At 31.2% G+C, this 14,173-nt stretch overlaps 2 protein-coding genes across 2 annotated transcripts; both read left to right on the top strand.

Moving 5' to 3' along the window:
* The first annotated feature begins 1,444 nt into the window (after window positions 1–1,444).
* Window positions 1,445–3,497, top strand: LOC110269835 (replication protein A 70 kDa DNA-binding subunit A-like). Its single transcript, XM_088507641.1, has 8 exons — window positions 1,445–1,679; window positions 1,810–1,906; window positions 2,020–2,141; window positions 2,242–2,326; window positions 2,417–2,549; window positions 2,792–2,946; window positions 3,054–3,183; window positions 3,303–3,497. The coding sequence occupies exons 1-8, from the start codon at window positions 1,445–1,447 to the stop codon at window positions 3,495–3,497; spliced, it is 1,152 nt and encodes a 383-aa protein (XP_088363767.1).
* A 93-nt stretch (window positions 3,498–3,590) lies between these two features.
* Window positions 3,591–4,273, top strand: LOC148572601 (uncharacterized). Its single transcript, XM_088508372.1, has 3 exons — window positions 3,591–3,782; window positions 3,884–3,985; window positions 4,118–4,273. Exons 1-3 carry the CDS (start codon window positions 3,591–3,593, stop codon window positions 4,271–4,273), a joined length of 450 nt encoding a protein of 149 aa, XP_088364498.1.
* Window positions 4,274–14,173: the final 9,900 nt, after the last annotated feature.

Below are 14,173 nucleotides of genomic sequence, written 5' to 3'. Positions count from 1 at the left end.
AACTTGGCTCAAGATATGACGAAAGGAGATTACCATCAATCTACAGGTGTGGATTCTCTCCAACCGTTGAGAACAGGTTCATATGTGAGATCATTAAAAATTTCAAAGAGGTACTTGATATATATTAATCTTGATGACAAAATTTCAGTAACTAACCAACTATATAATTAGGTGAATTATATGGTAAAGATATAAGTTTAAAGATCTTTCTTTATATGGGATGAAAGAGAAATTAAAAAAGTAGGTCTTACACTTTGAATAATAATAAAATAATTAAAAATAATTATAAAAAAAATTATTTTCTATTTCTATACCACCTCAATCTGTATAGTAGAATGACCCAAATAATTATAGAAAAGTACACATAGATAATGAAAATTAATATAAACGATGGATATATCGAAAGTTTAAATTTATTGATGGCCACTTTATTTTTGGTATTTCATTACATAGATAGATAGTTATCTTGTGTGTAACTTTATTGGGAATATGATATATCTGTCATTGGAAATATAATTATATAGGAAGCCTAATCAAATAATGATATCTATACTAAAAGCTGTCATCATCTAGGTCTACCCCTCCTAAATTTATGCATAGGTTTTCTTTTTATTTTTAGTTTTTGCTTTTCTCTAGGTGTTACCTCATGTTGTCTTTGTTATCTGTCTTTTCTCTCTCATTCTCTTCTCATCTCATCCCCTCTTCTCCTATTAACTTAGGGTTAATATAACTTACCATTTATACACCTTATTTGTGTATCAATTGTTGTTTGCTTTTAGGTCCTATATATAGGATTATTTAGTGGGGCCCGCAAATATCTTTCGATTGATATCCAAAGTCAATCAACACTAATATATTTCAAATGTCTATGTTGCTTCTTTTTTTCCCTCCCAAAATAAGGGTTCTATCGATTTCGAAATTCGAATTACTCAATTGATTTGTGTTTATAAATAAAGGCAGAACCCATTGATCATGGCAGATTTTTCTCACATTCATGTTGCTGTTGTATGTGTTTCTTAGTTGCTGTTTGATTTACTGAAATATGTTCCCTCTTTCATCCCTCTAATTGCATTTTAATATGACAACTGCCTTAGATATGGTTAATAAGATTAATCCTGAGAAGGAAGCATGGAACCTCAAAGTTAGGGTGATTAGGCTTTGAACTGTTCCAACTTTTACTGGTTAGCTTCTCCCAAATTCCATGGAGATGATTTTGGTTGATGAATCTGTGAGTTATAGTGGTCTAAATCTATTAAAAAAAATTTATTGTTTTTTTGTTTTGTATTTAGATGTGTTTCTCCTTGCTTTTTTTTATATCGAGATCTGAAATTTTGTTTCATTTAAATTTGTTTTTCTCTGTATTTGATTTGTCATTTATCAGATTTTTAGTATAATTTATGTTGATTGGTAGGGGTGCAAGATACAAGCAACTGTTCGAAAGACTATGATTTACAGGTTCAAACAACTTCTCTCCGAGGGTCGAGTATATGTAATGAAGCTCTTCTCTGTTGTGCCAAACCAAGGATCTTATAGGGCCACTAGGCATCAGTTTAAGTTGATTTTCCAGTTCAGAACCACTGTTAGGGATGCTATCTGCGATTTTATTCCAAAATCTGCTCTTACAATCTATCCATTCACTCAACTTTTGGAAACCAAAGAGAATTCCGATTTCTTAGTTGGTATGTTGTGCTATTTGCTCATACTTTTTTTTTTGCTGGAATGATTGCAGTCTTGTTTCTTTGTGATTTGTAGAATGTTGCTTTGTTGTCATTATTTCCTAATAGTTTTTTTTTTTAATATTTATTTGAAATGTGGTGGGTCTGATGGTCTCCGTGTCGGAAGAGAAAGAATATGATAAAGATAGAAAGAAGATGAAGATGGCTGTGATGGAACTTGCTGAAAATGAGTTAGCGTTCTTTAATTTCTACCTCTTCCTCTTATTGAGATTCTTTTTTGTTTTCGGTGTGTTTGTATAGTCAAGTTTCTAATAGTGTAGGTGATTTTGTTGGTCGTTTTCAGTCACAGGATTCGGTGTGCCTTATTTGGTGAATATGTTGACGAACTTAATCGATTTCTGTCTTCTGGGTATGCTGAACAGCCAGTTGTGGTTTTACAGCTTGCCAAAGTTAAGGTTTTTAGAAGTTCGTATCATGTAAATTTTCATTTCAGGTGTGTCAGTTATCCAAGTTCACTTGGTTTTACCACTATATTCCTGTAACCAATGTATATATATATTTTTAGGTAAAGTTGGACTTCAGAATGTTATGTTTGCATCAAAGCTTGGATTTAATCTTGACATCCCAGAGGTGGCAGCTTTTAGGAAAAAGTATTTTTTTACATGTAGTTTCTGTTGTGTTTTTTGTTGTTGTTGCTGTCATTGTTTACTTATTTAAGTTGGTGCTGTATTTGTTAACAGTTCTATTCCACATGGAGTTAGTGCATCCCAACCCATTGCCTTTGTTGGATCTGGAAAAAATATCGGAATAGAAGAAGATTTTATGAAGCTCACACCTAGGTGTACTGTGAAGTTGCTTGATGATAACAACCGGGTTGGAACCAGTTTAATTTTTTTTAATCATGTTTACTCTTGATAATTTGTGTTAAATTTTCTTTTGCTATTCATTAGTAAAAACTGCTTTGTTTTTGTAACCATGTTAATGCTTTTTTCCTCCTTTGTACTTGAAAATACTACGCTGTTAGTATTTATTTTAGTTTTTCAGTTTTAGTTTGTATTACAACTATCTTTGGTTATAATGTCTTAACATTTATAGACCTGGTCTTATATTTTTAGGCTGAAACTTTTGTTGTACTAGCGAAGATAGCTGAAATAGTTGAGAATGGTCCTTGGTGGTACTCTGCTTGTGTGTGTGGCAGAGGTGTTCAGGCAGAATCTGGGATTTACTTTTGTCAGTTTTGCAACATCCATGTTACAAATGTGACTCCTAAGTATAAATATTTTACAATGCTTCCTCTGTGCTTCGTTAAATAGTGAATTATTTCTGCGTAGTTGTTAACCTCAGGCTAGTATTTATGTGCATCTTAAAAAAATCCAGGTTTAGAGTGAAGGTGTTGGTTGAGGATTTCACTGGTGTTTCTATTTTTGTCCTCTTTGATCGTGAGGCAAGTTACCTACTGAATAAGACTTGTGCCCAGGTGTTTAAACAACATCTTAAGAATGTTGACGTAAGTCACTCGAATGCTATGTTCTTATTATGCGCTGATTTTATTGTTAAAGAGTTTTCTTATCCTTCGGTTTCTACCGATTCATTTTTTCTGTTGTCTCTGTTTTATATTGTTCGTAGGTTGTGTTTGGCACACAATTTTCTCCTATATTCCAAGAAATTGTTGGAAAAACTATACTGTTCAAGGTTCTTAGTGGGCCTGTTGGGATGGAGAAATTCAAATGGACTTATCCAGTGAGGCGTGTTTGTGATGATGCTGCAATACTTGGAATGTTTGAGCTCTCTGGTTCAGATTTGAGTCCTGAAAAGGTATAAAACGGAATTCGCACCTATTGTTTTATTTTAATAAATTCTTTCTTAAATTTTTCATTCTTTGGTTGTTCCACCTTTATTCATGTCTTATATCGGATGTGCTTTGTATTATCCAAGGCTGAGTTTGTACCAAAAGGAGAGAGATCATTTGGGGAACCCTCTAAGGTTACTGAATCACCGAAATTGGGATTGACTCCTTCCAGCTGCTCTGAGCTCTTTGCTGGTTCGCCTAAATGTACCGAACCAAAATCAAGTGTTGTTGACTTGGGAGTTGATGAAGATGCTAAGGTTTCATACTTGCAGTTTCTTCTATTATTTTTTCTGTATTACTTTTCACCCTTTTTTTAGTCGTGTTTAAATTGAACCTAATATGTTGTGTCATTTAATAGTATCCTCTCCTCAAAAGAAAGTCTGCTGATGCTGTGGTGGATAAGTTAAATGAAGTGGATAGTTCTGAAAATTCATGTGATGAGGTTGATGAAAGTGAAGAGGTGAGTGGTGTTGCCAATTTATTTATTTTTTTGACAATGCGCTTAATTTTCTGATCAAGTTCCTTTGACTAGAACTTATTAATTATCCCTCTAATTAGGTTTATATTTTCATGCAATTGTTTACACTAGGAGTATGTGGTTGGCCTTAATCGAGGCTCTCTTGATCCTGAGAAAGATGTGAAGCCTTTGTTGAAGAGGTTGAGAAGATCCTTGAGGCTGCAATTTGATGAAGCTGAGGAGTCTCGTGGCTCGGGGAATGATGGCTCCTCTGAACATGGGGTTAATTGAGGTGGCTGCCCATGGCAGTTAACTAGAGCTACTGATTAGGACTAATCTAGGGCATTAGGTATGTTGGTTGTGTCCATGTAATAGCATTTGATGCATTGGATTCTAGTGGATGAGAATATGTGTGTGTTGTCATATTTTGTATAAGTTGTTTGGATTATTTTTTGGGCATCTTTCTTATGTAATAGATTAAGTGCTAGGGTGTGGACACAATATCCTTAGCCACTAGGCAAATTAGCTATTTAGCTCTTTATGTTTGAACTTATTTTTTTGAAATTCAATAAAATGCAGTAGCTCTTTTATGATATAAAAATCTCTCCTTCCACAATTTAGTTTATTCCTTAACTTATGTGGTTTTGCCAAGTGAATGCTTTATGGTATTTAGATGACTGAATATTCATGTGTTGTTGAATTGATTTGTACTTCCTTGATATATCTGTATTGAACAGGTTGGAAGTGATCTTTTGGCCATTTCTTTTGTTTTGATAGATTTCTTAGGTGCATTTTGCCTATAATGGCTAATATAGCTTAGGTATTAAAAAAGTTCATTCTTCGTTAAAATGATGACAAGGATATATGTACACCACAAAGTCACTCATGATTTTTTATTTGACTGATTTTTTTTATTAGATAAAGTAATTTCAAAAATATTTGGATTTTATTGGCTCTCTCTCATGTCAATTTGAGACTCAAATACCCACTTCTCTGAATACACAATTTTGACGTTAGTGGCAAAATTTTGATTAGTTAATTTACTGTAGAGTAAGTTTAACTATATATTTTATAATAATAATTCTGTTTTCATTGTGACTGTATACGAAAACACTATTTTTTTGAATATAATGAATGGTGTATTCACTATATTTTATCCAATTATTGCTGAATCCATTTTTTTCAATATATGGTGAATATGTAAATTGTAAATAGGTAAACAAATTTTGCGTCATGTTATAATGTAAAGATCAGCAGCAGTAGCATGCGCTATACCCATGGTTCTGAAAATCGGACCGGACCGGCCAGTTCAACCGGAATAACCGGAAACCAGTTACCTAGCCGGTCCGGGTAACCTCAAAAACCGAATGGCAAAGAACCGGTAGAAAAACCGGTCGAACCGACGGTTAACCGGCGAACCAGAAGAACTGTCCCGGTTTTTTGGCGGTTTAGTGGTTTGGAAATTCAGATGCCAAACGACGTCGTTTTGGCTTTTTAAAAAAAAAAAATAGAAAGGCGTACGCGTAACCTAACCTAACCCTAATCCACTATGCCACTGACCCCATTACCCCAATCAGACAATCTCCCCTTTCTTCCCCCTTCACCCACCAAGGCCACCATTGCCACCGCCCACCAAGCTCCAGATTCCAGAAACCACCAAGCCACCCACAGCCATCCACAGCAGCAGCGCTCCTCATTCGCCACCCATAACCATCCACAGCAACAGCGTTCCTCATTCGCCACCCAAACCAATCCACAGCAGCCGCGACCACCACCGTGTTGAGCCCGCCTCCTCGTCGCCGAACGTCGCCGAACTCGCCGAGCCCGCCTCCTCATTCGCCGGTAAGACTCTGTTCTTGTCTTCTTGATTTTGAACTTGCTTCCTTCTGAATTCTGACCTCGCCCGTTCTGTTTGAAAAAAAAATAACAGGGCATCTGAGTTAAAAAAAAAACATATGAATCCAGTTAAATATGCTTCAGGTTCAATCTGTTTTTCAAGTCGTGTTGAGTCTCGAACACTTTTATTACCCTTTCAATCTGTTTGTTGCTTCTGAATATGTTCTGATCTTGATTTTTGTTTTTGATTTTCTATGCTGCCTGTTCTGTTTGCTGCTTCGGTTTGCTGCTTCATGAATATTTTTGTTGCTTCTGAATGGAAATAGTTTGAAATTTTTATTTTACCTGAATCAGTTGATTTCTGTGACTGTCAAGCTGCATGAACAAATTACATATATTATGAACAGTGTCAATTATCTAGGCAGCAAAATTTATCTTTCATATACATGACCAAATGAAGCTCATATATACCTGTATGTTGACATAATCTTCTGTGTCATCAATATATTCATGCATATACAAACAGTATCATGATCATGATGAATATTTTTTCCTCCAACAACAAGTTCACCTACAACTGCGACAACCACACCTTCAACTTCCTCGTCCATAATGGCTTCATTTGGTTTCTCTATTTTTCTCTCTAGATCTGTTTCCTCTGATTCAATTTTGTATATATATGTATACATTTTTGTGTAAATTGTGTTGTTTTGAATTTGATTTGTTTTGTTTGAATGGTGCAGTACTGAAATTGATCTGGTTTTGAAACTTTAATTAAAATAAAAAAAAGAAACTGATGATCCTCTTCTGAGCTCACTGTCACCACCATCATTCCTCCCTCGCCGTATCTCCAGTAAGCCGCTGCTTCTTTAGTTTTGATTTCTAAGATTCTGGCTTCTGAGTTGATTTTTTGTACTAGATTCTGAATTGGGATTGTGTTTTGAGTTGGGTTGTTCCTTAATGTGAGTCTGAATTTAATTTGAATTGTTTCACTTAGTTTTTCTGTTTCTGGATTTGGAGGTTGAGTTGTCTGTAACTCTGTATTCTGAGTTTTTGTTGTTGAAAAGCATTGAATTTGTTGAATCTAGTTAGGGTTTAGTTAGTTATAAGAGGCTTGTTGCACAATAAGAAATTTCATCAATGTGTTATTCAATTGAATTGTATATTGGCAGCCCAAAAAGGGATAATTGAATTGTATAAGAGAATTGATGTTGAATAATTAGCCTTGGCTTGACAATGTTGCCTGCAAGATCTTTAATTTTTTGCAGCTTGAGTGGAAATTCTGCCTCAGTTAGTTATTTTAAAGTTATCAATAAATTTAACTCAATCTGAATATTATCAATGAACTTTTCATCTTCAATTTTTTTTATATCTTAAATTCTATTAAAATTTTTTTACTTAAAAATTCATGAATTTTAATGAATTTAAATATATAAAATTATATATTAAATTTTTAATAATTTTATTTAATATTTAATTAAACCGGTTGAATCCCAGTTGAACCCCGGTCGAACCACTGAACCAGTGAACCAGTCGCCTCACCGGTTCATTGATCGGTCCGGTTCTCGCAACCTTGGCTATACCATTCAATCCATGAAGTTCTCGATACTCAGAAAGACCAGCAAATTTTGGATGAAGCTTATACATACAAACTTTGTCACTTCATAATAACATAGACATTGAAAACAGTATAATATTAACAATACACTTCATGACTTCAAAATATGGTGAATGTAAATTTTAGGATCCCAATCACCCACAAGCTTTAAGATCTTTGAATTGTCAGATCTATTCGGCGGTTTTGCAAGGAGTCCATCTTCAGGATAATGGTGTCATTTTTCTTCAAGTTATAAGTTTGACAACATTTGGCCCAATCCACCCCGAATCTCCACTCTGTATTTCTTCCTTGACTTTTGAGTAAATAGAAAAAAAAAGACATTATTGTCTCCGCTAAATGATGGACCAGCGATCTGCCAAATGGAACCATGTCCAAATGGAGTGAAATGTGCAGCAAAACTAGCACCTAGGTACTGCAAAAAATGAAGCATTGTTAGTGTTTTGGGAGAAATTATTAAGGTTATGTATTGTAAATGGATAATCAAAATTTGATGTGTTTGCATAAAATTGATATGAATTATTTATAATGAACTTACCAATCTACTTCCGGTGACGTCCGTACTTGTCAATCTCTTTCTATAGGAAACCTCTGGACTGTACCTGCTTGATGATAGTTTAAATTGTTAGTCTCCATCCTAAAATTTATCTCAATGTTATCTAGAAATAAAATTTATGGATAAATACATAAATTAAGTGTCACATTACCTATGATCAGCTATTTCTTCTCTTTTGGAACTGTCTTCGCTCAACTTAATGATTGAATTGGTTTCATCAGACATAATTATTGGATTGTTAGGGTTATTATCCTCCATTGTTGAATCTTCATCCTCATCTGATGAGTCTTGAAGCTCGGATGGTTTAGACCCGGACAGTATCATAACATCAGGTGAGGAAGAGTCATTATTGCTGCTGTAATCTAGATGAAATGCTCTTTTGATATTGTTCAATGTGTTTTGGTCCAATCGGTCCCCCACATAAAAGTTTTTTTCAAGAAAAATTTTAATTGGTTGGTTCATTTCATCGAAAAGTGAAATGAAAAATATCCCCAAACCCGCATAGGTAAACTGTATAGTATTCCCTTTCCCGACAAAATAAAAATTCCTAATCAGCTCGAATGAACCCTTAGTTATAACCTTCTGTTTATTTTTACTTTCTATATCCAACACTAAGCAATTATCCCACTCATCAATTGCGTAGCATGACGACCCTAATTCATGCTCATAAATTGCTTCAAAACATGGTGGTAGAGCTTTGTCTCCCTATATTACATGTTACAGTTCAAATTAAATGCTGCAACTCACATGCTATTTACGATACATGACATAATATTATATATATTTACTTACCTGCCCGTGATATAGTCGAAACCTTAGAGTTGCTTCTTTTCCTTGGATCCAGTGTTGTTGGGTTGCCAAAAACCTCCTGAGAGCATATAAAAACACCATCATAAGTTAGTCATACTTCGATTATTTGTAGCGTAAGAAATGGACTTGTGCTGACTTAAGTAAATAGTCATTTTAAAATCAACTATTCTTTTGATTGGTATATATTTTTAATTACTTAAAATCATTTTAATAAGATCTAGATGCCTTATATTATTGATCTTTCCGTTCTAATTAAAATTTCTCAAAAAGTAAAAAAAAAATCAATACGGCAAAACTTAAGAGGCAAAATACTACAAAGACACTTAATAGTTTTTCTTTTTTTTTAATACTATAACAACAACCACTATATACATTAATTATGGGAGCAAAGAACAAATAAAAAGATAATATACGCCAATAATAATCCTAAACATTAGACAGCGACCCAACAAGAATCAAATTAAAGATGCTAAACTCCCCAAGTTATGATCTTGCAACACAAAATTTGATTACGATATATGTACCATCCAAGGTTCATTCACCTAATTTGACCATTCTCTGATAAGGATTCAGATTTTTACCTGTTGGCATCATTCCTGTCTGCATACGTCGCCATTGAATTTTATGATGTTGCTAACTGCGTTCTCAGCACTGAAGAATAGACCAACGATTTTTTCTCTTAGTACAAAATATTGTGAGTATAGAAAATTAATTAAAAAAAAAAATTTTTTTGGGTTTCTTTTTGTGTTAAGAGAGACAGTTAGAAATTAGAGAGATAGAAACATTTCATATGGATGATGCAAACCTTGCTTTGTTTTTCCGAAGGATCTTGAATAGAAGATCTGGTGTAGATTCTTCTTTTATACTTCTGTTGAAACTCTTTGCTTTCTAATGTTTAGTTTGCCTTGCCCACTAAAGAGTAAAGAGAAAAGAGCAACACTCTTTCATTCTCCTGGACTCTCAAAAAAAATTCATTCCCATTAATTTATCATGTGCGTTTAGTTTAAATAGGCCAAAAGGTATTTTTTAATTTACATATGTTATTTTTTTATTTTCTTAGGCCCAATAGTTTATTACATAGTTTAGTTTATTTAAAATTTAATTTTAAATTCGCATGATCAACACAGGATTATTTAAAATTTAATTTTAAACCCTTATAACCTATAACCTAATATAACCTATTCCGCGTGAATTTCCAACTATTCACCGTCACTCCTTCAATTTCTAATTCTTGTCATATCATTCAAATTCTTTCTCAAATATTTAATTAGGATATCATTTATTTTTCTTTCTTCTTTTTTGTGTTATTTTATTTTTTCATATTGACTCTATATGTAAATTAAAGAATTGTCTCTTTTACATAGTTTAGTTTATTACAGTGCACAAAATAAATTAAATAAATATTATTTTTAAAAAACGGTCTCTTTTATATAGGATTAAAGATTTTTTTTTTGTTATTATCTTTGTGTAGTCTCTTTTTTTTTTTTGTAGTTATCTGATATTGTGAATTATGAGTATTCTTTTATTAATTTTTTAAAATTTGCTCATTATATTTACTTATTTATTTATTTTTTTTTTAAATTTCAGTTCCTATGATAAATGAATAAAATGGTAAGAAAATCTGAACTGAAAAATCTATAGTTAGCCAATGACATAAATTACTTCAACCCAAGCTAAGTTTGATAAAATATGACATATAAAAAATAGTTACGGAAACAATAATTATAATTAATGAGATTAAAAAAGTAGGAAATTTTTTGGTACATAATAACTTATTAATGAGTATAGTTATTTCGTGAATCTCATGCTAATATATCTTTTATTTGATTTTGAATAATTTATTCAAAACAACTACCAAAAAAGTTATATAAAAACTACTAAAATAATGAAATTGTTAAGAATTGTTTTTTGTTGAGTTGGGTTAAATATCAACTATTTTGTTTATGGGTATTTATTTTTAATTACTTAAAATCATTTTTGTTTGTCAATATCTCTACGAAGCAAAGTATGATGAAGAAAAAATAAAAAGATAAAAACTTAAAAAAATAGGGGTCTTTCTAAGCAATAGGCATGCTAAAAAATACAGATAAAAAGTAATGGCTAAATTCAAATATAGCACAAGAATAAATTCACAAATTACATACATTTAGATGTCAACAATATTAATATTTGAATAATTTAATATTTATCTGATAGTATAATACTAGAAATTTTAGATTGAAATAACTAAAGTAAAATTATAGCCTTTGTTAATTTAGAATTGAAATTCACTGTAAAGTTATTTTTAATTTCTTTACACAAAATACTATTATTATAAATAAAGTAGCTAAATTTAATATATTTAAAATAATATTGAATAAACTAAGTTTAATATATTTAAAATAATATTTTGGAATTCAAAACTTAGTCTATCAAGGTGATGTTTTTTTTTTCAAAAAAAATTTAACTAATTTACTAATCAACCATGATTAGTAAAGTAACCTATTGATTGATGGAAACCATAATCTCACAATTCATATTTTACAGGCATAAATATTTTATTTTTAATCCTTTTAAAAGTTTTATGATATTTTTTGTGGTGAAAACTAAGATGCAATCGACTTCACGTGAAGTTGATACTTGAAAGTCGTTAGATGATTTGATTGATTTGACTAAATTTTCATCTAACGGCTCTTAGGCTCTTAGATATTAACTTCACGTAAAGTCAACTTCACCTGTGTTTTCCACCATTTTTTGTTTTTAGTTTTTTTTAAAAAAAAAAAAGAAAACGGATTACTTTAGCAAGGAAATGTATCCATTATTATGAATGTGGTCATTATAAATATTTTCATTTTTATAGATATGATTTTTTTAAATTTCTTTAAATTTTTATAATATTATCGTACTTAACATTAGGGGTGTGCATTGATCGAATGAATTGGGTTTGATGTGACCTAAATTCGGTCTGAAATATATACCGGGCCTAGTTATTAGACCCGAACCCGATCCTAAATCCGATGAAACCTATAAACTTTTGGACCATAATTATATACCGGGTAAAAATCGGGTGAAAATTGGGTCATTAACATTACATTACCTTGATACCTTCTTATAAGCTAGCATGTGAAAATATCCAAATTTCTAAGACTCCAACCATTATTTAACATGATAAAATTCACTTAGAAAAATATAACAAGAACCAACTCTTCTCTAAAATTAAAGCATACCCATAATCAATACTAATATTGTCTAATAACACCAAATATTTAAATCAATACAAATAACACAATATTATGCATTTTAAATATAAAACATTAACTTATAGTCTTATAATAACTAATAACACAAAATATTAAGGTTTACAATACTTAAATTCCACATAAGAATAACTATCATCCATCTCTAGTAACACAAAATATTAATTGTGTATGATGACCCGGCCACCGAGTCGAGTTCGGGTGACCGAGTCATGGTCCGGACCCGACCCAAAAGAATGACCGAATCTATTTTTAAAACCCTTACCCGACCCTAAACCCAGTAAAATCACACCAAATTAACCCCTAAAGTATTCATGATCGGGTCGGATCTTCAGAGCGGGCCAGGCCAGCCATGCACACCCCCTCCTTAACATTTTTCTGTGCACTTACAACAGAATTGTATATTTATAGTAACTAAAATATAGTATTTTTTTTTTACCAAAAATAAAAAACTCAAATCCATTGAGTATGGAGAAATTATGCCATTTAAACTATTACTCATTGACAACTAAAGTATAGTATACAGTACGGAAATAAGGAAAATATGTTAATTTAATTTAATTAATGATATAGAGATGTAACATGTGATACTTGCCCTTTCTGTAAAATAAAAATTATTTTTTATTTTTTCCGGCCAAATATAGCAAACACACCGTCATCTAAATCCACCAAGGAATTGACAAAATTTCCAAATCAATCAAAAGCAACCAGAGTTTCTTCAATATTCAACTCATATTTCTGTTGAAAGTTGAAACATATATGACTGTTGTTCTATATTTTACCAATTATATTATATCAATACTAAAAATCAATATCATATATATTTATTATTCAATGTTTGTGAAAAGGTTTAATTGTATTATTATAAAAAAGTAATAATTAAAAAAATATTTTTTATATGTTTTTGACATATTAAATATATAAAAATTCAAAACATTTTTCTATTATTATAATATTGAAAGCTAAATCCTATATTCTTATATCGAGCTTATCACAATAAATTTATCGAAAACACATGTTCAGCTGTGCGTAATCAAAACGTTGGTTGTGAAAAAAATTCATCTACTTTCTCTGTCAATTAATATTATAAAATATAATTTTTATTATATAATATATTTTCTTGATCTTGTTTAAACAATATATATTACAAATTTATATTTTATAACATGAATTAAAAAAAGTTTGAGAATATCTACTTTCTGCATCTCTTGTTCACATTTTGATCTCATTCAACCTCGTCAATTGGTGAGAATGAAAATTTTAACGCACCAACCACTTACCCAATAAGAAAGAGTCTTAACAAAAATAAGGATAAATTATTAAAATAATATCTAAAAATTTATATTATTAATAAAATAATTTATAAATATAAATGATATTTTTTTTTATTTTAAAACGTGATAAAAATGTATTAAATGCGATAAGAGAACCAACCTCGTCTAGATGCAGTTGTTTCTTAGTGTATTAACTCATTTTGTACTTCTCTTTGTTTGTCTCTTAGTCAAAATAGACCTTTTTTGGGGTTTGTTATTGTATTGTATCAAAATTTAAAGTGGGCAAGATCACTTGACATGCACATATTAATAAATCAATAATATTCAAGATAAATGTCTTCATGCCTTCATATTAAAGATTCTTACTAGCCTATTTTTACGAGAAACCGTAACAAATACTTTAAAAACTTCCTTTTTGCTTCCCTTTTTGTATTGGATGTAGAATTTGAAAATTGGAGGAAGAAACAAATGATTCGAGATCGAAATGCAGTTGTTTTTGTCCATATGTTTTTGAAATGCTAGATAACCAAATTGTGTTTCCAATCAAGTTTAATAAAATCAAATTTATAAACACATATTTGCATTTTCATTCACGTTCCTTTTTTTTTTTTCCCTTTACTACTACCTTTGTTATCATTATCACGATCATCATTATCATGTGATTCATGTGATTTGTGTTGCTATCTCTAGGATATAAGTTGCTTAATAAGAGATTTATGTGATTTTTGAGTATTTAGGTGGTGCACTGACATGATGTTATGTTATAAGAATGAATGTTGTAAATATTAATATGCAAAATATATATTGAACTTCTTAAATGTCACTATGAGTGTTCAACATATGAAAAAAATTAAGAACAATATC

The sequence above is a fragment of the Arachis ipaensis genome, chromosome B3 (assembly GCF_059453495.1).
Source record: "Arachis ipaensis isolate K30076 ecotype BB chromosome B3, ASM5945349v1, whole genome shotgun sequence".
In the NCBI taxonomy this organism is placed as follows: Eukaryota; Viridiplantae; Streptophyta; class Magnoliopsida; order Fabales; family Fabaceae; genus Arachis; species Arachis ipaensis.
The sequence above is the reverse complement of the archived record's forward strand: the minus strand, read 5'-3'. Positions and strand labels throughout refer to the sequence as shown.

Excerpts from the sequence above, each read along its gene's own strand:
- LOC110269835 (XM_088507641.1), top strand. The coding sequence starts at position 1,445 with ATGATTTACAGGTTCAAACAACTTCTCTCCGAGGGTCGAGTATATGTA. Across the intron at positions 2,142-2,241 it reads CAAAGTTAAGGTTTTTAGAA|GTAAAGTTGGACTTCAGAAT; the intron begins GTTCGTATCATG and ends ATATATTTTTAG. Across the intron at positions 2,550-2,791 it reads TGCTTGATGATAACAACCGG|GCTGAAACTTTTGTTGTACT; the intron begins GTTGGAACCAGT and ends TTATATTTTTAG.
- LOC148572601 (XM_088508372.1), top strand. The coding sequence starts at position 3,591 with ATGTGCTTTGTATTATCCAAGGCTGAGTTTGTACCAAAAGGAGAGAGA. Across the intron at positions 3,783-3,883 it reads GAGTTGATGAAGATGCTAAG|TATCCTCTCCTCAAAAGAAA; the intron begins GTTTCATACTTG and ends GTCATTTAATAG. Across the intron at positions 3,986-4,117 it reads AGGTTGATGAAAGTGAAGAG|TATGTGGTTGGCCTTAATCG; the intron begins GTGAGTGGTGTT and ends TTACACTAGGAG.